Source organism: Aotus nancymaae, unplaced genomic scaffold (genome assembly GCF_030222135.1).
Source record: "Aotus nancymaae isolate 86718 unplaced genomic scaffold, 86718_ANA_hifiasm-v0.15.2.pri h1tg000011l, whole genome shotgun sequence".
Classification (NCBI taxonomy): domain Eukaryota; kingdom Metazoa; phylum Chordata; class Mammalia; order Primates; family Aotidae; genus Aotus; species Aotus nancymaae.
Genome location: NW_026988422.1, coordinates 3,397,415 through 3,424,589, shown reverse-complemented (window position 1 = coordinate 3,424,589; position 27,175 = coordinate 3,397,415). Strand labels below are relative to the sequence as shown.

Below are 27,175 nucleotides of genomic sequence, written 5' to 3'. Positions count from 1 at the left end.
ACAGCAACCACAGGAAACTAATATAGCAGGGAAATATGTGCAAATGAGTGAAAAAACTGTGAAGGGAAGCACACACTGTTCTCAGGAGGTACAGAGGCTGAAAAGGGCACCAAGTTTGGTTCAGTATTGCTCCATAAATGAATAAAAAGAGAATAGAGTGTAGCTGAACCTTTTGCCTATGATAAAAGAGAAAGAAAGCATGGATAAAGTCAGCAATAATTTATAGATGGTGTCACAAGTTGTACTTTATGACACTGTATAATACAAATTCATTTAGGGGTCTCTCTCTGCATAATTTCTCCCTATTCTAAGAGCATTTTGAGCACAGTTTGTTTGTTATGGGAGTGTTATAAGGAACCCTGACAGACCAGCTCAAGAATGCCCTCCAGGAAAAAGTAAAATACAGCCAAAATCCCTAAGACCCAGTTTCCTGCATTTCTTCCACAGAACCAGTAAGGCCAAACGTGATTTCAAAGAACAATAAAACAGAATCTTTCTAAAATATTGGGAAGGGACTATGAATTCTGAGGTTCTGCAGAGCAAAAAGGACTGCATTCCTGCAGGTGGATCTTGGTTCCACCAGCTACCTAAACACAGCTGTACCTTGGATCTTGTAGAAGCCAGGACTATTTCAGAAAGACTTTTTTAAATGACCAAACGTTTGTTCAATCAGCCATGATTCAGAACAGAGATGGATGAATGTCATCCATCCAAGCCATCTAAGTCTGAGAAAACAACTCTTCCAAGTGTAGAAAGTATTCTCAACAACTGGTCAGTGTTGGTTAGGCTGTCACATTTCTACTCTTTGCTCTGCTTTTTGATTCTATAAAGTCCCCTCATTTTTTTTTTTTTTGAGACGGAATCTCATTCTGTCTCCCAGGCTGGAGTGCAATGGTGCCATCTCTGCTTACTGCAACCTCCCTACCCTGGTTTCAAGCGAATCTCCTGCGTCAGCCTCCCGAGTAGCTGGGATTACAGGCACGCGTCACCACGCCAGACTAATTTTTGTATTTTTAGTAGATACCGGGGTTTCACCATGTTGTCCAGGCTGGTCTCGAACTCCTGACCTCAAGTGATCTGCCCACCTAAGCCTCCCAAAGTGCTGGAATTATAGGTGTGAGCTGCCGCGCCCCGCCACCTCACTCTTTATTTATTTATTTATTTAATTAATTATTTTTTGAGACAGTGTTTTGCTCTTGTTGCCCAGGCTGGAGCGCAGTGGCGCGATCTCTGCTCACTGCAACCTCCCCCTCCCAGGTTCAAAGGATACTCCTGCCTCATTCTCTCGAGTTGCTGGGATTACAGGCGCGTGCCACCACGCCCAGCTAATTTTTGTATTTTTAGTAGAGACGGGGTTTCACCATGTTGGCCAGGCTGGTCTCGAACTCCTGATCTCAAGTGATCCGCCCGCCTCGGCCTCCCAAAGTGTTGGGATTACAGGAGTGAGCCGCCGTGCCAGGACACCTAACTCATTCTTAAGACTGGTCCCAACATAATTGTACAGTTTTCCTAACATCAGTCAGCTACTTTATTAGACATTCCAAATCTCTTCAGCCATCTTACAAAACCTTTTTAGAGTTGCATACACAGAAAGCAGAAATCAATTATTACATTTGTTTCCTAGTCATATACTCCAGCCTCCCACAGAACTCAAGAATTGCCTCTGGCTACTCCTTGTCACACGATGAAATTTGTAGCATCATAGAAGGACTCAACAGATTGAGCCCTCGGCCTCCCAGCGGGGCTCCACCGACCCCCTCTACTTCACTAGGCAGAAGCTCCGAATTGTAGTTCTTAGGCGGGTACTCAATAGAAATTTTGGAAACTGAATGAGCTTATGTTTGCAAAGCCTTTGGCATAATTCCTGGTACAGAGAAAGCGCTGAATGGATGTTAATTATAATTAATGCAAAGCACCACCGTGCACTGTTGGATTCGCACAGCCTGGGAGACGGTTCGGTTGTCATCACTTTCTTACAAATGGCTAAACTATTAACTTGTTTGGTTGAGGAAATGAGCAAATAGGGAAGGCAAAATGTGACTTGTTTTACCTGCAGGGCATTCGTCTTTGGGTCTCTTTATGAAAAGAGAGAGGACACCTTTCTCTTCAGTTCACATTCCCTGCAGCCGGAAGATGGCTCTAGAACGCTTGGCGTAGGAGAGATAGAATGACTCAGAAACCAACTGACTGCCTTTTTGGCAGGCCCTCTGGGCTCGAGTCCTCCAATTCCACCTGTGGAAGTCAGTTGTCAAGGAAAACCAGATCTGTCGCCTCGCGGCGATGACGTCATCAAGAAGCGGCGGGAATTGGGGCAGATTTCCGGCCCCCACCCGCGCCACGACTTTATAAGGTCTCTTCCCATGATTCTCTCCTTCTCTTCGCCATCTTTTCTCCTCTTGTTGAGCCGCCGCCATGAAGTAAGCAGGACCTGTGGTTCCAATCCGCTTACATCCTCGGGCAGAACGCCTGTCCAACGTCCGGAGCATGGCTGTAGACACCCTCCTTGATGGACTTTCACTTTTTGTTGCAGGGTCGAGCTGTGCAGTTTCAGCGGTTACAAGATCTACCCCGGACACGGGAGGCGCTACGCCAGGACTGACGGGAAGGTAAAAAGCCGCGTCGGCTTCACCTAACTTCTTGTACTCTCCGGAGGAAAGGCTGGTCTAATTCGGTTCAAACAGGTTCATTCCCCACATCACCCTTGGGCTCTGGAAAGCTTCGTGGACGCTCTGTGGACTGGTCGTTAGGACCAGAAGCCTCTAAGTGAGCCAGCGTGATTTACTGTGAGCCGGTCGGACATCGGGAGGGGTTTATGTAACTGATGTAGGTTTATGTAACTTTATGTACATAAACCCCTCCTGATGTCCGACCAGCTCACAGTAACTTCTTTGAGGTACCGAGATAACTGGCAGTTTTCTTTTGGAATCCCAGGACCGACAAGAGCAGAATGCTTCCCAGGAGGACGCACCACCCTGACCTTCGCTATGAGCGTAGATTTCCTGCTCTTAAGAAAAGCTAAACGCGGGGACCTTCATGATGACACACGGTTACCTGCCTTCTGGTCTTTGTGGGCCTCAGTTTTGTAAAATGAGAAGCCAGAACTAGAATATTGATCCAAGGATTTCAAGCTCACTCAGCTTCTTGTACTTTGTATAGTTGACTAGGTAATTCCTTTGAATTTGTCACTTTAGGTTTTCCAGTTTCTTAATGCAAAATGCGAGTCGGCGTTCCTTTCCAAGAGGAATCCTCGGCAGATAAACTGGACTGTCCTCTACAGAAGAAAGCACAAAAAGGGACAGTCGGTAAGTGGACTGGCCTTGATGTTGTGGGGCTTATCTCTTAATTTGTTTAAGCTCCCTGAACGTTGGCTTTCTTGCTCTGTAAAATTAAATCAGACTGTATGCGAAAGTGCTCCTAAACTGTAAAGCATCAATAGGAACTGTCTCTATACATCTTAGGCTAACAGCAATACCGAGTTGAGATTTTAAAGTCAGATAAATAACGTTAAGCACATTTGGGTTATAAGGCACGGTGGAAACACTCAAGTTTTCCAGTGGGAGGAAATTGAGTAGTTGCCATAATTTGGTTTTGATTACAATATTTATAGTATTAGTCCTAGCGTAGCCATCAGTTGACTGTGAACCAGTCCACCGTACTGGTTCGTTCTCAAGATAATGGTTTTTCTGGTCCTTGTTAAGTGTCCTTTTAGCTGGGTGAAGGAGGTATGTGAGAAAAAGTTTGAGCGCCATGGTAAAACTAATATTCAGGAGGCTTGGAAAGACTTAGCACCTTTTTGATGAAGGACTTTTCTAGGTATTGTGAGAAATAAATGCCATCAGACATAAAATATGTTGAAAGTTAGGAAGGAGGATCTTAAAAGTGGATATGATGTACCTATTAGGGTGACTGTTCAGAAAAAGCATTACAGGTGTTGGTGAGGATAGGGAGAAATTGGAACCTTTATGCATTGCTAAATATGATGCAGCAGCTGTGAAAAACCATTTGGTGCTTTCTCAAAAGGGTAAACATAAAAATTATCCCAGTAATTCCACTTCTAAGTTATCCCCAAAACAGTTGAAGGCGGGGATTCATAACTTACACATCAGTGTCCCAGCAAATCCAGGCTTGGTGGCAGCAGCTGTACTCTAACTCCTCCAGAGGCCAAGGTGGGAAGATTGCTTGAGGCCAGCCTAGACAACATAGGAGACCTTAAAAATAGTTATTTAGATGGATAATGGTGATAGCTACACAGCACTGTGAATGAACATAAGGCCACTTTTCTTTTTTTTTTTTTTTTGGAGACAGTTTCTCTGTTGCCCAGGCTGGAGAGCAGTGGCAAGATGACAGCTTACTACAGCCTCAGCCTTCTGGGCTCAAATGATCCTCCCACCTCAGCCTACCCGGTGGTCCGCAGGCACATGCCACCATGGCCCAGCTGATTTTTTTTTTTTTTCTTTTTTGATACGGAGTCTCCCACTGGCACCCAAGCTGTAGTGCAGTGGTGCCATCTCAGCTCAATGCAATCTCCACCTCCTGGGTTCAAGCAATTCTCCTGCCTCAGCCTGCCGAGTAGCTGGGACTACAGGCATGTGCCACCACACTCAGCTATTTTTTTTTTTTTTCCCCAAGACGGAGTTTCACTCTTGTTACCCAGGCTGGAGTGCAGTGGCACGATCTTGGCTCACCGCAACCTCCGCCTCCTGGGTTCAGGCAATTCTCCTGCCTTAACCTCCTGAGTAGCTGGGATTACAGGCACGTGCCACCACGCCCAGCTAATTTTTTGTATTTTTAGTAGAGACGGGGTTTCACCATGTTGACCAGGGTGGTCTCAATTTCTTGACCTCGTGATCCACCTGCCTCGGCCTCCCAAAGTGCTGGGATTACAGGCGTGAGCCACCGCGCCCGGCTCACTCAGCTAATTTTTTTGTATTTTTAGTAGAGACAGCGTTTCGCCATGTTGGTCAGGATAGTCTCCATCTCCTGACCTTGTGATCCACCTGCCTTAGCCTGCCAAAGTGCTGGAATTACAGGCGTGATCGCCCAGCCCCAGCTGATTTATGTTTTGTAGACACTGGGAAGTCTTCGCAGTGTTGCCCAGGTTCATCTCAAATTCTTGGGCTCAAGCAATCCTCCTGCCTTGGCCGTCCAAAGTACTGAAATTACAGGCGTGAGCCAATCCGTCCCTGCTAAATTATAATTTAAAAAGTTAAAATGGGCCTGCTGCAGTGCCTCACGCCTGTAATTCCAGCACTTTGGGAGGCCCAGGCAAGAGGATCCCTTGAGCTTGAGGCCAGGAGTTTGAAACTAACCTGGGCAACATAGTAGCGAAGACTCCAGTTTCTGTTTTAAAAAAATAGAAGATGGGCTGGGCGTGGTGGCTCACACCTGTAATTTCAGCACTTGGGCAGGCCAAGGCAGGTGGACTACCTGAGCTCAGGAATTAGAGACCAGTCTGGGCAATATGGTGAAACCCGGTTTGCACTAAAAATAGGAAAATTTGCTGGGCATGGTGACAGATGCCTTTGATCCCAGCTACTCAGGAGGCCGAGGAAGAATTGCTTGAACCGGGGAGGCAGAGGTTGCAGTGAGCTGAGATGATGCCATTGCACTCCAGCCTAGGCAGTGGAGCAAGACTCGGTCTCAAAAAATACAAAATAAAAAGAAGATTAAGATTGTCAGCTTCATGTTTTTACCACAATAAGAAAAACGTTTAAGTGGCTGGGCGTGGTGGCTCACGCCTGTAATCCCAGCACTTTGGGAGGCTGAGGCGGGCAGATCATGAGGTCAAGAGATCGAGACCATCCTGACCAACATGGTGAAACCCCAACTCTACTAAAAACTACAAAAATTAGCTGGGCGTGGTGGTGCGTGCCTGTAGTCCCAGCTACTTGGGAGGCTGAGGCAGGATAATTGCTTGAACCCAGGGGGTGGAGGTTGCGGTGAGCCGAGATTGTGCCACTGCACTCCAGCCTGGTGCCTGGCAACAGAACAAGACTGTCTCAAAAAAAAAAAAGTTTAAAAGAAAAATGTTTAAGTGTGGGTTTGAGATAAAAAATATTGAAAGAAAAATGTTTAAGTGTGGGTTTGAGATCAAAATATTAAGTAAATACTGCCATTTACTGTAGAAACAAGATTTAATCTTTCTAAAAAGTTTAAAATTAGGATGTCTGTAAAACACCAATGTGCCTTATTTTTGTTAGAAGTTTTTAAGATAATTTTATGTTTCTGTGCCTTAATAAACAACTTTTCAAATATACTTTGTTCTTGGACTTAAAGATGCACTGCAAGATCTTTGTCTCATAAACACTGTAGTATAGGTTTCCCGTATAGAATCTACAAAAAATGTTAGGTTAGATTCCACTCTGCCTTGATTCTTAAATATACCCTGCCTAACATTTGGTGGCTCTCGTCATAAGTCATTGTCTAACTTGAGTATTTCTCCTAGTGACTGGCTTTTGAGTTAAAATAGCTGAATTAAAGTTTCATAATTTTTTTCAATATGTAAATCATTGAAAGTGTAAACAGTCTTCATTTATATTACTGCAGTCCATGCAATAACCATTTTTCTTAAGAGTTCATTTTTTTTGTTGTCTATTCAGTTAAAAAAAATGGCTAGGATTCATAATAAAGGGCTTAATCCATAAGTGGAAAACATGTTTTATTTCATTTCAAATAACTATGAATTTTTTGTTGAATATCAACCTTAGAATTAATTTTTCCTCCCTCTAAATTCTTGAAGGAAGGTTCCTAAGTGTGCCCCTCAACTTTATTTTGCAGGAAGAAATTCAAAAGAAAAGAACGCGCCGAGCAGTCAAATTCCAGAGGGCCATTACTGGTGCATCTCTTGCTGATATAATGGCCAAGAGGAATCAGAAACCTGAAGTTAGAAAGGCTCAACGAGAACAAGCTATCAGGTGAGGAATGCCTTTTTTTTGCTCTGTCACCTAGGCTGGAGTGCAGTGGTGTAATCTCCACTCACTGCAACCTCTGCCTCCTGGTTCAAGATACTCTCCTGCCTTGGCCTCCCGAGTAGCTGGGATTGGAGTCCAGTGCCACCAGGCCCAGCTTTTTTTTTTTTTTTTTTTTTGAGTTGGAGTTTCGCTCTTGTTACCCAGGCTGGAGTGCAATGGTGCAGTCTCAGCTCACTGCAACCTCTGCCTCCTGGGTTCAGGCAATTCTCCTGCCTCAGCCTCCTGAGTAGCTGGGATTACAGGCACGCGCCACCATGCCCAGCTAATTTTTTTGTATTTTTAGTAGAGACGGGGTTTCACCATGTTGACCAGGATGGTCTCAATCTCTTGACCTCGTGAGCCACCGTGCCCGGCCGGTTTGGGTCTTAACTAATTAATGTTGCCATATAGTCTTATGTTAAGCTGATTTGGTGGTTAATGAAAATTATTGACAAACTCCTTGGATTTAGCCTACAAATAAATGGAGGTGGGGAAGGAAGGAATATATGATCATTGTACTTGTCTAGTACCATCTAACTCCTAGTTAATAATAAGTTGTACCACTAAGGAGTAAAGTGCTTTTGCCTTAAGTTGTTTTTACCCCACAGGGCTGCCAAGGAAGCAAAAAAGGCTAAGCAAGCATCTAAAAAGACTGCAATGGCTGCTGCTAAGGTAATTAAGGGGTTTCTTGATTTTCTTAAATACTACAACAGGAAAATTTCTTTTTTTTTTTTTTTTTTTTTTGAGACTGAGTCTCTCTGTTGGCCAGGATGGAGTGCAGTGGCATGTGATCTTGGCTGACTGCCACCTCCACCTCCTGGGTTCAAGCGATATTCCAGCCTTAGCTGGGAGTATAGGCATGTGCCATCACATCCAGCTAATTTTTTTTTTTTAGTAGAGAGGGTTTTCACCATGTTGGACAGGTTGTTTTGAACTCCTGGCCTCAGGTGATTCCCCCCCACCTCAGCCTCCCAAAGTGCTGGGATTACAAGTGTGAACCACCGCGCCTGGCCAGAATTTATTTTCAATCTAAATTGTGATAAATGAAAGTTTCACAGTTTTAAGGAATTGAGTGCAAGGCTCAATTGGAAATGATGTCTAGAACCGATTACTTGGTCTCCAGAGAGGTGGTCCACTCCATAGCCAAAAGCATCTGTTACTGTTAGGAATTGGGAAAATAAAGGGTGGCTTTTGGTTTTGTGTTTTGGTTTTTGTTTCCTTTGACACAGGGTCTCACTCTGTACTCCGAGCTGGAGTGCAGGGCTTGTTGCAGCCTCAACCTCCTGGGCTCAGGTGATCCTCCTGCCTCAGCCCCCTAAGTAGCTGGGACTAAGGCGAGCGCTGCCACACCCAGCTAATACCTATTTTATAGCGATAGTTTCGCCATGTTGCCCAGGCTGGCCTCAGAGTCCTGAGCTCAAGCGATCTACCTGCCTTGGTGCCCCAAAGTGTTGAGATGAGCTCCTGCGCCCTGCCCAGTTTTGAAAGTTAGTTACTATGGTTATCTACATTGATAACATTGAGAAAAGCTGAGTCAACACTGTACTGTTACTGAGAACTTTTCAGTGAGTTTCTGTTAGGATACATTTCAGGATTGTGCACTGCACTTGGTTGTGTCTCCTTTCTTCCAATCTGATGGTGTCTTAGTCTTTGTCTTTCATTGTAAAGATGGGCTTTAAATATTTAAGGGGATTCACATTAAAAGATTGACACTAGAAATACAGTTAAATTATTAAGAAAGTGATCTAAAATACATAAATAATCTGGATGTGAAAGATGGGTAATAGTAGGGTGACAAAAGTTTTGTGGAATAATGTCACATTATCTTTTTACAGGCACCTACAAAGGCAGCACCTAAGCAAAAGATTGTGAAGCCTGTGAAAGTTTCAGCTCCCCGAGTTGGTGGAAAACGCTAAGCTGGCAGATTAGATTTTTAAATAAAGATTGGATTATAACTCTAGATTGTGCTGGATTTTTTTATTCTCATAACAAGCATGTTGGACTTTACATGGTCATAGGTGAACTAGTAAAGTTAAGAATGTAAGATGTAGCTATTTTATTAAAAAGTCTTGCTCAGGAATAATGCATCCTAAAGTAAGCTGCTTCCTTGGAGAGAGGTTAAGCAAAATGATGTAAGAAGATGGGTATAGTCAGATGCTACCTTAGCTGGGGTGTATAGGGCACATTACAAAAACTTCATTGCCTTAACTTTTCGGTTACATGGCTGTCAGTACTAGGATGTTGCTCGTGCAGTGGCTCACACCTGTAATCCCAACATGTGGGAGACCAAGGTGAACTAGCTGATCACTTGAGCTCAGGAGTTCAAGACCAGCCTGAGTGACGTGGTGAAACCCCATCTCTACAAAAACACGAAAGTGAGCCAGGCATGGTGGCAGGTGCCTATAGTCTCAGCTACTTGGGAAGCTTAGGTGGAAGGGATAGCTTGAGCCAGGGAGGTTGAGGCTGCAGATGAAATCGTGCCACTGCACTCCAGCCTGGGTGACAGAGCAAGACCCTGTCTCAAAAAAACAAAAGATGTACTTTTGATTTCCTTGTTAAATTACCGTTTCCCATGATAGACAAATTTAGTTTATATTGGTTTGCTTGTAGCCATTGGTATATCACCTACCATTTGCTAATAGCTGAGTTGAAGGTGCTTAAACTATCAGCTGTATTAATCCATTCATTTTCAGAAAGTAATGCCAAATTAAAAGCACTGCTGCTTGAGTAGAGTATCCTTAGCTAAATTCCCAGAGTAGTTGAGCTGGGGGCTTCCCAGAGCCGTGTTAAAATGTCTGAATAAACTGATATTCAAGATATTTATATATTTAAGATGTGATAAGATAGTAGTAATCAGAACTTACATGTGAAGAATAGGCTTGTACTTCTACAGAAAGTAGATCGTTTTTACCTGCTAAGCTGCGCCAAGTTGTAAGGATACAACTGGACAAATTATAGATAGTCCTCTTTAGGGAAACATGATTTTACAGAGAATAATAGGTGAGGGTATGTAGTCAATGTCAACATTTTCCTCTATCCCTGTTCTGTCCAGGGTGATTCTTATTCTAGTGCATGTTACATTCAGACATCCAAGTGTTATGGATAAAATGAGTAAGTCCTTTGGGGAACTGAAAACGGAAACCAAAATCAGTATTAAGAAATGTGTATGCAGCGCAGTGGCTCATGCCTGTAATCCCAGCACTTTGGGAGGCTGAGGCAAGCGGATCACGAAGTCAGGAGATGGAGACCATCCTGGCCAACATGGTGAAACCCTATCTCTCCTAAAAAAAAAAAATTAGCTGGACGTGGTGGCATACACCTGCAGTCGCAGCTACTCGGGAGGCTGAGGCAGGAGAATTGCTTGAACCCAGGAGGCGGAGATTGCAGTGAGCTGAGATCGCGCCACTGCACTACAGCCTGGGCGACAGTGCGAGACTCTCATATATATATATATATATATATATATATATGTAAAATACAGGCTTTTGCTCATAAAAGGAAAATGTTAAGATTTTGCATAGGAAAAACCCTTTTTTGTAATGATGTTATGTTTTATTTAGGGAATTACTAGGAAAATAGTCATTATACCCAACTTGAATGTAAAGAAAGCTATGCTTGCTAATTTTTGGAGAATAAAACATCCTCTTAAAGTATTGCTTTTCTGGGCTAAATGTTGGCTTTTAATAAAGTGGAACTGCCCATTCTGATTACCCTTGAGTCTTAGGTAACCTGGGACCCAGAAGCTAGAAATAAATCTCACTACAGCAAATTTAGCTTTGCTTAGGAAGACAATTTGACCACTGGGAAAGCATTTTATTAAAACGTTTGTTTCTATTGGTCCAAGGGATAATGCATAAATTAGTGGGCTTCTCAATGCTTGCAGGTGATGTTCTGGCAAAAACTAAACTGAGTGGAGGGATTCTTTAACTTGGCTCTCATACATCCTATCTGTATTGTTTAATTTGAATGTATTCACTTAATATATTAATGTTTAATATTAAATATCAGTTCACTTAAAACATTTCGTTTTAAAGACCGTCAATGTGACAGGAGAGTGGGGCTGGCCCGATATGCACAGAGGGTGCATTTGGTCTTCTGCTCTCACTGCCCCACCCCATGGGGGAAGAGGTGCCTCTCCGTTTTTAAATTCCTCCTTTCAGCTATAGTGGCAAAGTCAGCAACTAAGTAGATCCCAGGCCTAGTAGTTTTGTTTTTCTTCTGGGCCTTGGGAGCTCACGTCCCTGCACCTGGAATCTTTCAAGAATGTCCGGGCCGTCTGGGAACTACTGCATGTGCACACACACACACAAACACACGTTCCTAACGCCAGAGGCTGGGTGTATCATTCCGTTTTCGAGCCTATTGTATTCACCTGTCAGGTACTTCTACAAGGTCAAAGGGCCTCACCCAGAGACTACAGACCCTCTGGTGGGGAAGTGTACTTAGCCTTGTCTGCAGCTGGAGCCCTCGCCCTGAAATTTTCTGGCTTTAGCAAAGCGGTGACAGTGGCCAACCCCAGTCGCAGAGGAGGCTCCTGTGAGCGCTGCAGATTGGTTCCAGGAAAGGGTGACCGAGATCGCTCCTCCGGGATTACCAGCTAAATATCTGAATTAGGATTCTCAGCACGCACTGGGAAACGCAGTTCAAGTCCACTGCCCTTCTCGTGCCATTAGTACAAGGGTGCAAAATGGAAAACGTTTTCCCCTACGTTTGTGTAAAAATGTATGTAAATAAAGCTTTAGGAAAAGTGTTACCGACCCCCTTTTCCACTCCCAATAAGATTGACTATATATGCTGATCATTCCAGAAAAATCTCGACAGTTCCTTGAGTAGCCTGGAGCTAGCAGTTCCAAGTTTAGAAACAACAACTCATCACTGAGGGAAACACTGACAATTTTCTGTTGTTAACTGGAATCTAAATTTCCATGTGAATGGGGCTGTCTCTGGTCTCGTGTCGAGACTAATATTATTTTTCCAAGAGCCTGAAAATGTGATGCTTTTATGATGTCGGGAGTCTCAAGGTAAACGGAAAAACAGACTCCTTTACCATTCTAGGTGTCTCGGATGAGCTCACAACTGCCCAGCAGCTCCCCCTACACGTGGCTCCTTAAAAGCGTGGAAAAGAAGGGAAAAATGAAAAGAGAAACTGCCAGGACTTAAGATGTCTGCTTAAAGACCCTTCGAGCTGCCATGAAGATTCTACCCGCTTCCAAAATGTCCACCCGCATTCCTGACGTCACTCGATCGTCTCCATCAAGCCAGAAAACCAGAGTGTGCTCCAATCAGGGCTCAGTCCCCGCCCTTGGCTTGCGTCACTTCCGGTGGTGCAGCAGCCATTTTGTCAGTCGCCAGCGGATCCCGCGCGCTGGAGAAGTGCAGTTCCCCCTGGTTACCAACTCGTCCGCTTTCCCTTCGCACTGAGGGAGCCGTCGAAGAGTGCTCGCCAAAGGCGCAGCCGTTTCCCCCTACGGTGCCGCCGCTCCTGCTGCAGCCACGCGTAGGTAGTGCGCTGTTTTCCTCACCTGCCCCTGACAGGCGCCCTCAGGGAGCCGTGGTCCGCGATGTCAAGCGAGGAAAGCTACCGGGCCATCCTGCGCTACCTGACGAATGAGCGCGAGCCGTACGCCCCGGGCACCGAGGGTAATGTCAAGCGTAAAATCCGAAAAGCTGCCGCCTGCTACGTGGTGCGCGGTGGGACTTTGTATTACCAGCGGCGGCAGCGGCACCGCAAGACCTTCGCGGAGCTGGAGGTGGTGCTGCAGCCGGAGCGACGCCGGGACCTCATCGAAGCGGCGCACCTGGGTCCGGGCGGCACTCACCACACCCGGCATCAGACCTGGCACTACCTGTCCAAGACGTACTGGTGGCGAGGTGAGACCTCGCCCGCGGCGAGGGGGCGGGCTGGCGGAGCTGAGAGGGTAGGGGACGCGAAAGGAGCCGCACTTCCCACAGGAAGGAGGCCGGCGAAGCAGGGGGCGGGCCCTGGCCCTGGGTGGGACCAAGGGGGCTTCCCCGGAGGCCGGGCCAGCCGCGGGGAGGGGCCGCACGCCCGGGCTGCGTCAGGCCCGCCTCCTTGGGCGGCCCCTGGAGGCTGAGGCCCCGGCCCTCGCGAGGTGGCGTTTGGCCCGCGGCAGTGGAGGCTGCGGGGTGCGCGTTTTTAACGCCGTGCTGACGGTTGGAGGGAGGCAGGCTTCGCCCGGAACCCGGTCTCGCGTTTCCTTAGGGCTGAGCTTGGGTTTTGGCGATCGGATGTGAGCTGCTTTAGACGCATTCGCTAGTGTTCCTCAAATTATGCCGCTGCGGCGTAAATAAGGAATAATACAGTTATGTGTAGAAGTGATGAGTGATTGAGAGGTGGCCTTGAGCCTCTTTTTTAGAAGAATTAAATGTAAGGGATGTCAGATACTCGTTTTTTTGTTTGTTTGGTTTTCGTGGGTTTTTTTGTTTGGTTGTTTTGAGTACACACGGGTCTCGCCTCCTTCCCCTGGTTGGTCTCCATCTGGCCTCAAGCGCTCCTCCCGTGTCGGCCTCCCAAAGTCTTGGGATTTCAGGCGTGAGCCACCCCGCCCAGCTTGATATTCATAACTCTGAATGTTTTAATAATCTTCCCCCTAATGTGAAAAGCGCGTTTGGGCATTATATATACACATGAAAGATACGATTACTGTGACTTTTTTTTTTTTTTGAGATGGAGTTTTCGTTCTTATCGCCCAGGCTGGAGTGCAGTGGCGCAATCTCACCACCTCCGCCTCCCAGGTTCAAGCGATTCTCCTGCCTCAATCTACCTAGCAGCTGAGATTACAGCGCGCGCCATCACGCCCGACTAATTTTGTATTTTCAGTAGAGATGGGGTTTCACCATGTTGATCAGGATGGTCTTGAACTACCCACCTCAGGTGATCCGCCCACCTCTGCCTTCCGTAGTGCCGGGATTACAGGTGTGAGCCACCGCGCCCGGCCTACTGTGACTTTTTGATTGTCAAAAAATACAGCTCTAAAGTTATTTGACTCCTTAGTAACCAGTTGTAGAGGAGGAGAGCAAGTGTCCTTCCTTGGCTTCTTAACCATCTTCCCTTCCGCAGTTGATGAATATTCAAACCAAGAGAATTAGTAACAGTTTACAGGCCTATTGAAGAAATTTTGTTAGGAACAGTTCTGCGGTTCTCCATATGGCTACGGAAAAGTTAATTCATGGTTACTTCGTCTGTGAATAAGGAAATTACTGAATAGTTTCAAGTTTATTCATTTACAAACTATTGAATAATCAGGTTTTTTCATTTATTTTCTATTTTAAACCCATATCTGATTAAATTCCTGTAAGGATAGACAAACGCGAAGAGTAAATTATGAGGTAATGAAGTAATAGTGCATTTTGTTGGCATAGATTTGGGTAGACATTAGTTTGTTGAACAAAGGTCTCAGATTTAATACTTTAGGATTTGTTAAAGGTGATAATTGTAACTGTAGGTAACACTGACCAAGCTTTTATATACAGGATGTAGTTGTTAGCATTTGGCGTTTATTTAACCCTCATAAAACCGTAATCCTTTTTTTGGGGGGTGGGGGGAGATGGGGTGGGAGCTCTTGCTTAGTACAATGACATGATCACAGCTCACTGTAGCCTCCACCTCCCAGGCTCAGATGATCCTCCCATTTCAGCTTCTATCTCTGTTTTACAGATGAAAAAACTAAAAAGAACTAGGATGTGAAATAACACAACAAAATTCACACAAATGACCTTTGTGATCTTAATACTTTTCTTGATCCTGTGTTACGTGGTATTTTGTATTCAGAATTTTCTTTTTCTAAGTTGATTATCTGTAATTCTAATGCAGTTTTTGTTGTTGTTGTTAAATTTTTAGTGTGCGGTGTCTTAAAAGACAAAAACCTGAGACGATGTTTATTTTTTATTTTTATGTATTTATTTTTTTTTTTTTTTTTTTTTTTTTTTGAGATGGAGTTTCTCTCTTGTTACCCAGGCTGGAGTGCAATGGCATGATCTCGGCTCACTGCAACCTCCGCCTCCTGGGTTCAGGCAATTCTCCTGCCTCAGCCTCCTGAGTAGCTGGGATTACAGGCACGTGCCACTATGAGCAGCTAATTTTTTGTATTTTTAGTAGAGACGGGGTTTCACCATGTTGACCAGGATGGTCTCGATCTCTTGACCTCGTGATCCACCCGCCTCAGCCTCCCAAAGTGCTGGGATTACAGGCGTGAGCCACCGCGCCCGGCCTGTATTTATTCATTTTTGAGACAGTTTCACTCTGTCGCACAGGCTGGAGTGCAGTGGCGCAATCTTGGCTCACTGCAACCTCTGCCTCCTGGGTTCAAGCGATTCTCGTGCCTCAGCCTCCAGAGTAGCTGGGATTACAGGTGCCTGCCACCATGCCCAGCTAATTTTTGTATTTTTAGTAGAGACAGAGTTTCATCATGTTGGTCAGGCTGGTCTAGAACTCCTGACCTCAGGTGAGCCACTGCGCCTGGCCTGAGACGATGTATATTTTAACCTAATTTAAAACTGAAAGAGATAGGTTTCAGAATCCTTAAACATCTGGAACAGCTGTTCTCAAAGTACAGGAGCCCCTAGAGGAAGGAAGCCCTGAAATCCTTTCACAGTATCCACAAGTTTAAAATCATTTTCATAATCTTTAAGTATCACTTGCCTTTTCACTGTCATTCTCTGATGAGTATTTAGATATTCTTAGACTTACAGTGGGGTTACAGCCAAATAAACCCATTGTAAATTGAAAATATCATAAGACAAAAATGCATTTAATACACCTAACCCCACCATAGTTTAGCCTGGTCTACCTTAAACATGATCAAAACACTTAACATTTGAAAAATCATCTACCTCAAAGCCTCTTGTATAATAAAGTGGTGAATACTGTATCTCCTGAAATTTATTGACTGTTGACATTGAAAGTGAAAAACAGAATGGTTATCTGGGTATTTGAAGTATGGTTTCTGCTGAATGAAAATCACTTTGCCACCATCAAAAAATTGGCTTGGTGTGATGGCTCACGCCTGTAATCCCAGCACTTTGGGAGGCCCAGGCAGGTGGATCATGGGGTCAAGAGATGGAGACCGTCCTAACCAACATGGTGAAACCCCGTCTCTACTAAAAATACAAAAGTTAGCTGGGTGTGGTAGCTCGCGCTTGTAGTCCCAGCTACTCGGGAGGCTGAGGCAGAGAATCGCTTGAACTTGGGAGACAGAGGTTGCAGTGAGCCGAGATCATGCCACTGCACTTCAGCTGAGCAACAGAGCGAGACTCTGTCTTAAAAAAAAAAAATTGGGGCCGGGCGCGGTGGCTCACGCCTGTAATCCCAGCACTTTGGGAGGCCGAGGCGGGTGGATCACGAGGTCAAGAGATCGAGACCATCCTGGTCAACATGGTGAAACCCCGTCTCTACCAAAAATACAAAAATTAACTGGGCATGGTGGTGCACGCCTGTGGTCCCAGCTACTTGGGAGGCTGAGGCAGGAGAATCACTTGAACCTGGGAGGCAGAAGTTGCAGTGAGCCAAGGTCGTGCCACTACACTCCAGCCTGACGACACAGCGAAACTCCGTCTCAAACAAACAGACCCGTCTTCTGTTTAGCCACATATTTAAAAGATTTATAAATATGTAAGAGTACCATTTTTCTCACTACTCTTTTTTTGTCCTGGAAAATAGTTGTTTTTCATACAAGTGCTATTTATGTTAGCATGTAATGGGTGTACTACATTATTTAATCATATTACTATTTTTCATTTAGTCTTTCCTTATTTAAAATTGGAATTCCTAGTCAGTAAGCATAAGAGCAGTTTTCTCTCAATTATTATCTGTTTATTTTGATGTTTATTGTGTTAACACTTTGCTTATTGTTTCTTTATTATAGGCTTATTAGATTAACAAAACTACATAGAAAAGATTACTCTTTTAAAAACTATTCTACTATTTATTTTAAATTCTGAAATAAAATCCAAATAGTATTCTGAAGCCAAGAGAAACTTAAATTTTTATACTTGGGTACATGAGGGAATCAATAAGGAATCAGTTAATTCACAACTACAATTTTGTGTGTTAAAGACAAATTTTCAAGAAGGTGTATCCTAGCTCAGTTCTCTTTTAATTGCATCAAACACTGTTAGACCAATATTATTACATTCTTGATACATTAGTGGAATGGAAGGAGTTTTCACTAATCAATTTCTTCATAAGTAATTTGTTCCAAAATTTTAAAAGGTCTTTTTTTTTTTTTTTTTTTTTTTTTTTTTGAGACGGAATTTCGCTCTTGATACCCAGGCTGGAGTGCAATGGCGTGATCTCGGCTCACCGCAACCTCCGCCTCCTGGGTTCAGGCAATTCTCCTGCCTCAGCCTCCTGAGTAGCTGGGATTACAGGCACGCGCCACCGTGCCCAGCTAATTTTTTGTATTAGTAGAGACGGGGTTTCACCATGTTGACCAGGATGGTCTCGATCTCTTGACCACGTGATCCACCCACCTCGGCCTCCCAAAGTGCTGGGATTACAGGCTTGAGCCACCGCGCCCGGCCTAAAAGGTCTTTTTTAAGCAACTTATATAGCACACTTCTGAGCAATTAAGAAATCTTAAGCTGATTGATAGTTCCAGAGATGGTATTTATAACAGGTATTGATAATGATCTAGAACTGATAATTGATAAAACAAGCATTTTTAACTATTAGTTTTTCGTGTGTTTTATATTCCAAATGGGCTCTCCAGAGATATATATTCTGAAGCCATTGTAGACTATATGAGCAAATAAAATTTGGTTGGTTTAGATGCTCAGAAAAGTACATATTCTATTGATTCTTTTCTATTTTAGTCAGAATTATGCTATGGCATATTTGTTCAGGGGCAATGTTTACAAGTCAGTCTACTAAAAGTTGTACCAGGGATAGTTTACTAGAATTTATATTATGCTGTTCTTTTCAGGAAAGCTCCTATCATAAGCTATATTCTAGTGCTTAGGCAAGATTACCTTGTTTGGGGACAGTGAAAAACTAGCTCAGTGCCTAAAGTTTATGTATATTAGCTACCCCAACATTTCATAATGTAAGATATTGATATTTTTTGCCGCTTCTTCCTATTTTATCCTGTGTTATGTGTGCTGGAGTTTCAAAATGACTCTCCTTTGCCTAAATCAAAAGCTGGTGTGTGGGTATCTACAGTTAAGTGGATCCAAAATGTGTGGATAAGAGTAAATCAGAGGCCAGGCATGGTGGCTCACAACTGTAATCCCAGCACTTTGGGAGGCCAAGATGGGCAGATCACTTGAGTTGTAGAGCAGCCTGGCCAACATGGTGTGTGTGTGTGTGTGTGTGTGTGTGTGTGTATCTATATATCTATATATATATGTGTGTGTATATATATATATATATATATATACACACAAATATATATATCCTTATCCCTGCACCCTCACCCTACCCCAGCATGTCCGGGAGCTAGAAGTTGAAATTCAAAATCATCTTTTGTGAGTGGCTTGTATACAGTCAACTTTTGTTAGATTGCTTATGCTGTTATTTCACTAAACCCTAAAATCTCATAACTTTCAAAAACAAAAGATTTATTTTAAACTTTCATTACAAGTTTTGGTTATAGTCCCGTTCCAGGCTACAGATTGGTTTCAACTTTTTTCATCTGAAATTCAAGTTTAAGAACAACATCCTTTCAGACATGCTGTTCTTTGCGAGAGGGGAAAAAGATTCAAGAACTGGTGTGAAATATTCAGTACCCCTTAAGGTTCCGTTCAGATATGGTACATATCACATGTGTGCACATCAAATCACATGGCCATGCCTGATGTCACTGGGGTGGAGAAGTATTAGCTTGAGCCATATTAAATTGTTAATTTGTTTGTTTTTTGTTTTGAGGCAGTCTCTGTCACCCAGGCTAGAGTGCAGTGGTGCAATCTTAGCTCACTGCAACCTCTACCTCCCAGTTTATAAGCGATTCTCCTGCCTCAGCCTCCAGAGTAGCTGGAATTACAGGCGTGTGCCACCATGCCTGGCTAATTTTGTATTTTTAGTAGAGACACGTATTTCACCATGTTTGCCAGGTTGGTCTCAAACTCCTGACCTCAGGCAAATCCACCTGCCTCTAGCCTCCCAAAGTGCTGAGATTACAGGTGTGAGCCACCGCACCCAGCCTCAATTGTTAATTTGCATAAGTCAAAACCAGTTGAATATTGGCATTTTCCCCTTTGCATGAAAACATTGCAACTTATATGGAAATGGGTGGACCTATATAGTCATCTTATGATTGGGGAAACAAATAACTGGAAATAAACAACATTACCTCAGCATGGGAACATCATTTATAACCTTATATATATATTTTTTAATTGTTTTCTTCCTCTGTCTACTGAATAACCTTGTTATTTAGTAGTATTTTGGGAAATACTACTTATTTTGTATTTTTTGGGGAAAAAAAAGTGTATCTTACATTCTAATGAACTCTACATATTTTATGGGATGTGAGTGTCTGTACATATGTATTGAAACATGTATTTATATACACAGACTAAATATATTCCCTGTTTTAAGTTAAGAACAGTATTAAATTTGACTTGTTAACATTTTCATTGTAGGTATATTGAAGCAAGTCAAAGATTACATTAAACAGTGTAGCAAATGCCAGGAGAAACTAGATCGATCCCGTCCAATATCAGATGTTTCAGAAATGTTGGAAGAATTGGGACTAGACCTAGAATCTGGAGAAGAAAGTAATGAATCAGAAGATGACCTGAGCAACTTTACTTCATCTCCAACTACAGCCTCCAAGCCTGCAAAAAAGAAGCCGGTATCCAAACATGAACTTGTGTTTGTAAGTGGTACTCTCCATTCATCTTTAACATTTGTAACTAGTGTACTAGTATTTGCAGCCTTGGTGACTTACTTTTCTCAAACCACTAAGACTTCGTATTGAGTAAGACAAAATGGGTAATGTACTGTGTTGTTATGTAAGCTGAAATTATGCTAATACTGCCTCATCATTTATCATAAATGTTTATTTTTTCAGGATGAACTTACTAATAATTACCTGTTGGTTGGTTGTTAATTATTCCCCCTCCCTTCTTTTGTGATAATATATTGGTACAAATAGACAGATTTGCATTTCTGAAAGCAGTCTCTGGGTTATGCTCCAGGGTAAAATTAATCTGTCTTCATTTTTCGCCTGCATCAGTTTCATACATCATCACATTTCTGATGAGTAATAAGAGGCAGCCAGAAGTGAGATACAGGTTTTCGTTAGGTCAGGCAGAATGAAGAACGTGGCAGAAAATAGGGAGGATAGGACAACATATCTTTTTATTTAAATACATAGATAACAAAGAAAGAATATTATTTCTTCATACCTGGTAAAAGGTAAATATTGTTTCTTGTTTTAAAGCCTGTTAAGGGTAAAAAATACAGGTAATATATCACTCCTGCTCTCAAACTTGTTTTGACAGGTTGACACCAAAGGAGTGGTAAAACGTTCTTCTCCAAAACATTGTCAAGCTGTCTTAAAACAGCTGAACGAACAGAGACTTTCCAACCAGTTCTGTGATGTTACTTTGCTAATTGAAGGAGAAGAATACAAAGCTCATAAATCTGTTTTGTCAGCAAATAGCGAGTATTTTCGTGACCTTTTTATTGAGAAAGGAGCTGTTTCCAGTCATGAGGCTGTGGTGGATCTTTCTGGTAAGGATTTTCTGTTACTCTTGCTTTTTGTTTGTAATGACATTCAAGAAGAGGGGGATATGTGTCTTGCACACACAGACTTTATGCTGAAGTAGTAGGAGAAGCCCAGGTACAGCAGCAGACTAAGCTGAACTGAAAAGGTTCCTTTTAGCAAGATTTCTATGGAAGAATTATGGAAGAGGCTGTCATTTCCTTTCACTACCTCTTAAGTGAGACAGTTAACAGCAGAAAAATAATTTCTGGGATTTAAACTGTTAAAAACAGTTTGAGTGAAATCCACAACTGCATCAGAATTATTACATTAAATGAATATGTTATTTAAAAATTGATTGTTTAAGGTAGGTATGGTGGTGCACACCTGTAGTCCCACCTACACGGAAGGCTGGGATATGAGTATTGCTTAAGGTCAGGAGTTCCAGGCTGTAGTGTGTCATTGTACCTGTGAATAGCCATTGCTCTCCAGACTGGGCAACATAACAAGACCCTGCCTCTAAGAATAAAAAGTAAACAGCCGGGCGCAGTGGCTCACACCTGTAATTCCAGCACTTTGGGAGGCTGAGGCAGGTGGATCACAAGGTTAGGAGTTCGAGACCAGCCTCACTAACATGGTGAAACCCTGTCTCTACTAAAAAAATACAAAAATTAGCTGGGCATGGTGGCGAATGCCTGTAATCTCAGCTACTTGGGAGGCTGAGGCAGGAGAATTGCTTGAACCTGGGAGGCGGAGGTTGTGGTGAGCCGAGATCACGCCATTGCACTCCAGCCTGGGTAACAAGAGCGAAACTCCGTCTCAAAAAAAAAAAAAAAAAAAGTGAACAGAAATTGACTTATTTATGTCTTATTTCGTGGGGCATGTAATTATAGAGTGTTTTGTAAGTCTTTTGGTTTTTAAAGATTCATCTTTATTAAGTTCAATAATCAAATTATCAATATAGAAAAGTCAAAATTCCAGGGGTTTTTTTTTGTGTGTATCATATTATTGCAGATAAATAGTTCGACTTTCTTTTGGCTTCACTAGAATTTATATATTGGTTTCTGAGTCAACAGATGAAAGTTTAGGAAGAATTAAAATAGGTAACATTATTTACACATTTTCTCATAATACAAACTTGTTATAACTTTTGAATTACTTACATCATTATGAAATACTTTTTTCCTTTTTGAAACAAAAAGTTACTTTATCTAGATATATAAACTCTTAATTATTTAACCACTGATCCTTTTGTGCTTAATTTTTTTTACATCTTTGGGGAAGATAAATTTTTCCTTAGCAGTGGCTTTATGTTTATAGAAAGAAATAACAGCTTTCTCTATATAAATAAATATTTTTTAGGCATCCACTGCATACGAAGAACTAGTCTAGGCTTAGGGATATACATGTAAGCAAAAACTTTTTGGCACTTAGAGTTGGCATTACATTCTAGATTAGTGTATTTGGGGTTTTTTTTCTGGGTTTGGTGACTCAAAGAAGAGAATATATCTTACACTGAGCCATCTGAATATAAAAACCTATCACAGGTTATTCTTTTGGTATGTTAGCGTTGGAATTTTTTCTCTATATTTCATGCATCTGAAGCATAAAGAGAAAGCATGAATATTGCTCTTTTCTGATTTCTCAGCAGCATATAGCAAATGAAATGTCTGCGTGAAAACACTGGCACAGCATCCTAATAGTCCAACAAAATACATCATTAAATCTTCATTCCATATGCATATTTTTGTATATTGTTCAGTAAATATTATGTAAGCCAATCGTAGGTGAAATAGGCAATATTTTAAAAATATGTTTGATTTAAATATTAAATAGATAAGGCTGGGCACAGTGGCTCACACAGGTAATCCCAATACTTTTTGAGGTTGAGACAGTTGGATTGCTTGAGCTCAGAAGTTTGAGACCAGCCTGGGCAACCTGGTAAAATCCTGAGGCTACCAAAATTTATAAAAATTAGCCAGGCATGGTGGCACATGCCTGTAGTCCCAGCTACTTGGGAGGCTGAGGTAGGAGGATCACTTGACCCCAGGAGGCAGAGGTTGCAGTGAGCCAAGACTGCAACACTGCGCTCTACTCTGGGCAGCAGAGCAAGACCCTGTCTCAAACAACAACAAATACCCAGTAGTGGGATTGCTGGATCATATGGTAGTTATACTTTTAGTTTTTGAGGCACTTCCATATTATTTTTCATCCTGGTGTACTAATTACATTCCCACCAACACTGTGTAAGAGTTCCATAATGATGATGATTATTATTACTATTACTGTTTTTTGAGACAGTTTTGCTCTGTTGCCCAGGTTGGAGTGCAGTGGCACCATCTCGGTTTACTGCAGCCTCCTCCTCCTGGGTTCAAGCAGTTCTTTTGCCTTAGCCTCCTGAGTAGATGGGATTACAGGCATGCACCACAATGCCCAACTAATTTTTGTAATTTTGGTAGAGGCGGGGTTTCACGCTATTGCTCAGGCTGTTCTCAAACTCCTGGCCACAAGCAGTCTGCCTCCCAAAGTGCTGGGATTATAGGCATGAGCCACGTCACCCAGCCATAATGATTTTTTTTAAGTGTACAGTTCAGTAGTGTTAACTATATTCACATTGTCCTGTAATAGATGTCTACACCTTTTCATTTTGGGAAATTGTCCATTTCATTTGATTAAAATGTTTTGTAGGGCATGCGTGTGTAAAAAGATTGAAGGTAAAAATGGCATATCAAAATTATCTGCCTATTCTCTTTTGATGGTAGGATTGTAAGTGATTTTTTTTTTTTTTTTTGAGAGACAGCATCTTGCTGTCACCCAGGCTGGAGTGCAGTAGCATCATCTCAGCTCACTGTAGCTTTGACCTTCTGGGTTCAAGTGATTCTCCCACTTCAGCCTTCCAAGTAGCTGGGACTACAGGTGCACACTACCATGCCTGGCTGATTTCTTTTGTAATTTTTGTAGAGTCGAGATTTTACCATGTTGTCCAAGCCGGTCTTGATCCTGGGCTCGAGCAGTCTCCTGCCCTTGGCCTCCCAAAGTTCTGTAACTACAGGTGTGAATCACTGCACCCAGCCTATAAGTGATTTTTTTTTTTTTTAGTTTCTTTTTCTTTTATGGTATTTACATTAAACCTATGAGCATATCTTTGTAAAAATGGTATTTAAAATGCTATTTGGAGCAGTGCTAATGTTTTCCTAGGAATTTGAAAATTTTTCTTAGGACTTTGGACTTAGAAATGTAAAGGGTAGGCCAGGCATGGTGGCCCACGCCTGTAATCCCAGCACTTTGGGAGGCCAAGGCAGTTAGATCACTTGAGGCCAGGAGTTCGAGACCAGGTTGGTGAACATGGCAAGACCACGTCTCTACTGCAAATGCAAAAATTAGCTGGGCATGGTAGCAATTAGCTGTAAACCTAGCTACTCAGGAGGCTGAGGCACGAGAATTGCTTGAACCCAGGAGGTGGAGGTTGCAGTGAGCTGAGATGACACCACTGCACTCCAGCCTGGGTGACCAAGTAGGACTCTGTCTCAGAAAAAAAAAAAAAAAAAGAAAGGAAGAAATTTAAAGGGACTTAGGTAAAAGACCAAAATGCATTATTTTGTTTGTATGTGATTTTTTTAAAGGAATATTATTTACCTCAAACTTGGTCTCATAATGTTTAGCAGGATTAATATGGTTTCAGCCTTTTTAAGAATTAGCTTTCCTAGGAATGGCTGAATTCACCATGATGTTAATGTTAATGTGGAATCCCCTCAGTTTTCAGCCTGAATCCTAACATCTCACAGTTTAAGTCTTCTCTGTATGCTTGTTCATCCTTTGTAGGTTCTTTTGCATAAAGAACCACACTTTACGTACTTTGAGTCAAAACTGAAAATTACAGCAAATAGGGCTCTCAATTGTATATTTAAAAATCTCTAAGATAAATTATTGTGTGAGAAAAACAAAGAGCAAAAAAGTATGTGTAATGTGACACCTAGTATGAGAAGGCGGAATACGAGTAGTTGCTTCCATCTTGGTGTGATGGCTCACACCCGTAATCCAAGGACTTTGGGAGGCTAAGGCAGGAGTATCACTTCAGGCCAGGAGGTCGAGACCAGCCTAGACAACATGGGGAGACCTCCATCTCTACAAAATACAAAAATAAATTAGCTAGATGTGTACCTGCCCAGCTACTCAGGTGGCTGAAGCAGGAGGACCACTTAAGCCTGGGAGGTCAAGGTTACAGTGAGCCATGATCAAACCACTGCACTTCAGCCTGGATGACAGAGCAAGGCACTGTCTCAAAGTAACTAAAAAAATAAAAATATTTTCGGCCGAGCATGGTTGCTCACGCCTGTAATCCCAGCACTTTGGGAGGCCAAGGCGGGTGGATCACAAGGTCAAGAGATAGAGACCATCCTGGCCAACATAGTGAAATCTTGTCTCTACTAAAAATAAAGAAATTAGCTGGGCGTGGTGGCACACGCCTGTAGTCCCAGCTACTTGGGAGGCTAAGGCAGAAGAATCTCTTGAAGAACCCAGGAGGCAGAGGTTGCAGTGAGCCAAGATCGTGCCACTGCACTCCAGCCTGGTGAGAGAGTGAGACTCCATTTCTAAATGAATGAATGAATGGCTGGATGAATTAATGAATGAATGAATGCTTGGCTGTATGAAGAAACTCTGAAGAGCCATACAAATTCTTAATCATTCTGGTTATGGATGTAGAGTTAGAATTATGACTGTGTAATATTTTTTCTGATTTTTGATTCATGTGAATATTAAGAATTGAAAATGAGTTTTGAAAGTGAATTATTGAGAATTTTAGAAAAGAAACTGACCTTGTTTTCTCGCAGAAGAATGTAATAACTCACGTATATAGTAATTATTTCATTCTTTATACCTGGTATTGGCAAACTACAGCCCAAGGACCAATCTTCCCTTCCTTCCCTTTTTGTAAAGAAGGTTGTGTTGGAATATAGCCACACCAGTGGTGTATATCTGCTTTTCAGCTACAGTGCCAAGCTGAGCAGTTTTAGCAGTCACCTCGTGGCTTGCAATATTATTATCTTACTCTTAACAGAAAAATATTGTTGACCTCTCCCTTAGGTTATTATTATTATTTTTTTTTACTTTTAGTCATATAACACTGTTCAATCACATTTTTATATGGACCACTATTACTTGGAAGTACAGCTATATTTACTGAAGTGAGATTAGGGGACAGGTTGGTTGAACCCTGTCTACTCACCTGCCTTCCTCTTTTTTTTTTTTAACCCTCCATTCTCCAGCAGCTGTTCTTGAGGGGAATTTGAGGAATCCCCGGGGTTCTAAGGAGTACAGTTTGAAAATGACTGCCTTACAGCAACTCTTGAGGTAGTAAGTCTGATACTATTTTCTATATTAGGTACTGAGACTCAGCTCATAGAAGTGAGTTAGTCAAGGTTTAATAAGAAACCAGAACAAAATGCAAATCCAGGGATGATTAGTTTCAGAATAAATGGTCATATTTGCCTTTGAATTATATTTTATGTTGTCATAATTCTGTATTGTTTCATTGGTAATTGACTTTTTTGTCTTAACCTTCCTTGTATTCATACAGGTTTCTGTAAGGCCAGTTTCCTTCCTTTACTGGAATTTGCCTATACTTCTGTACTAAGTTTTGACTTCTGTAGCATGGCTGATGTAGCCATCTTAGCTCGTCATCTTTTCATGTCAGAAGTCTTAGAGATTTGTGAAAGTGTACATAAGCTAATGGAAGAGAAGCAGCTTACAGTATATAAGAAGGGCGAAGTACAAACAGTTGCATCCACCCAGGACTTACCAGTACAGAATGGAGGTCCAGCACCTTCTGTGGCTAGCAATGAGGGAAGCACAACCACTTTATCTACGGAACTTGGGGATTGTGAAATTGTACTGTTAGTAAATGGAGAATTGCCAGAAGCTGAGCAGAATGGAGAGGTAGGACGACAGCCTGAGCCCCAGGTTTCTTCAGAGGCTGAAACTGTCCAGTCATGTGTAGGATGTATAGCTGATTCCCATCCTGAAATGGGGTCTGTTGATTTAACAAAAAACAACCAGACGGAATTAGAAACTTCAAACAACAGAGAAAATAACACAGTTTCTAATACATATCCTAAACTTTCAAAAGAGACTGTAATTAGTAGCTCACCAGACGGTAGTGATGTGGGAAATGATATATCAGCTGAGGATATCTGTGCCGAAGACATTCCAAAACACACGCAGAATGTTGACCAGCCTTTAGAAGATCAGGAAAATCTAGTTGCATCATCAGCAAAGACAGACTTTGGCCCTGATGATGAAACTTACAGAAGCAGGCTTCGACAGCGTTCTGTTAATGAAGGGGCATATATTCGACTACACAAGGGAATGGAGAAAAGGCTGCAGAAACGGAAAACCATTCCCAAGTCAGCAGTTCAACAGGTATGATGCAAAAAGGGTAGACCTTTGTAGCTTTAGCTTTAGGTTAAAAGCATTCTATTGATGAACTTATGGCTATAGTGAAAATTATTTGGGAGGGGAGATGGGTGCAAGGTAGCAACTTGGTGCTTTAAATACCAA

The 27,175-nt window shown here is 42.4% G+C and overlaps 3 protein-coding genes across 3 annotated transcripts in view; 2 read left to right on the top strand and 1 right to left on the bottom strand.

Moving 5' to 3' along the window:
• The window catches only part of CEP97 (centrosomal protein 97), a 56,830-nt gene extending 54,461 nt beyond the window's left edge, over positions 1 to 2,369 (bottom strand). The window contains exon 1 of the mRNA XM_012476742.3: positions 2,051 to 2,369. The gene's annotated coding sequence lies outside the window, so the exon portion shown is untranslated. The remainder of the gene's footprint in view (positions 1 to 2,050) is intronic.
• RPL24 (ribosomal protein L24) lies at positions 2,333 to 8,910 on the top strand. The gene is made up of 6 exons (XM_012476762.2): positions 2,333 to 2,417; positions 2,531 to 2,606; positions 3,192 to 3,302; positions 6,778 to 6,914; positions 7,559 to 7,622; positions 8,786 to 8,910. Exons 1-6 carry the CDS (start codon positions 2,413 to 2,415, stop codon positions 8,864 to 8,866), a joined length of 474 nt encoding a protein of 157 aa, XP_012332185.1. The 5' UTR covers positions 2,333 to 2,412; the 3' UTR covers positions 8,867 to 8,910.
• A 3,154-nt stretch (positions 8,911 to 12,064) lies between these two features.
• ZBTB11 (zinc finger and BTB domain containing 11) overlaps positions 12,065 to 27,175 on the top strand; it is a 31,759-nt gene continuing 16,648 nt past the window's right edge. The window contains exons 1-4 of the mRNA XM_012476771.3: positions 12,065 to 12,821; positions 19,551 to 19,786; positions 20,415 to 20,646; positions 26,196 to 27,037. Of these exons, the coding sequence (XP_012332194.2) occupies positions 12,512 to 12,821; positions 19,551 to 19,786; positions 20,415 to 20,646; positions 26,196 to 27,037 (1,620 nt within the window). The 5' untranslated portion in view covers positions 12,065 to 12,511. The remainder of the gene's footprint in view (positions 12,822 to 19,550; positions 19,787 to 20,414; positions 20,647 to 26,195; positions 27,038 to 27,175) is intronic.

Bases quoted from the DNA above. Each gene is read 5' to 3' on its own strand.
- RPL24 (XM_012476762.2), top strand. The intron at 3,303-6,777 runs GTAAGTGGACTG...TTTATTTTGCAG, and splicing joins AGCACAAAAAGGGACAGTCG to GAAGAAATTCAAAAGAAAAG. The intron at 7,623-8,785 runs GTAATTAAGGGG...ATCTTTTTACAG, and splicing joins CTGCAATGGCTGCTGCTAAG to GCACCTACAAAGGCAGCACC.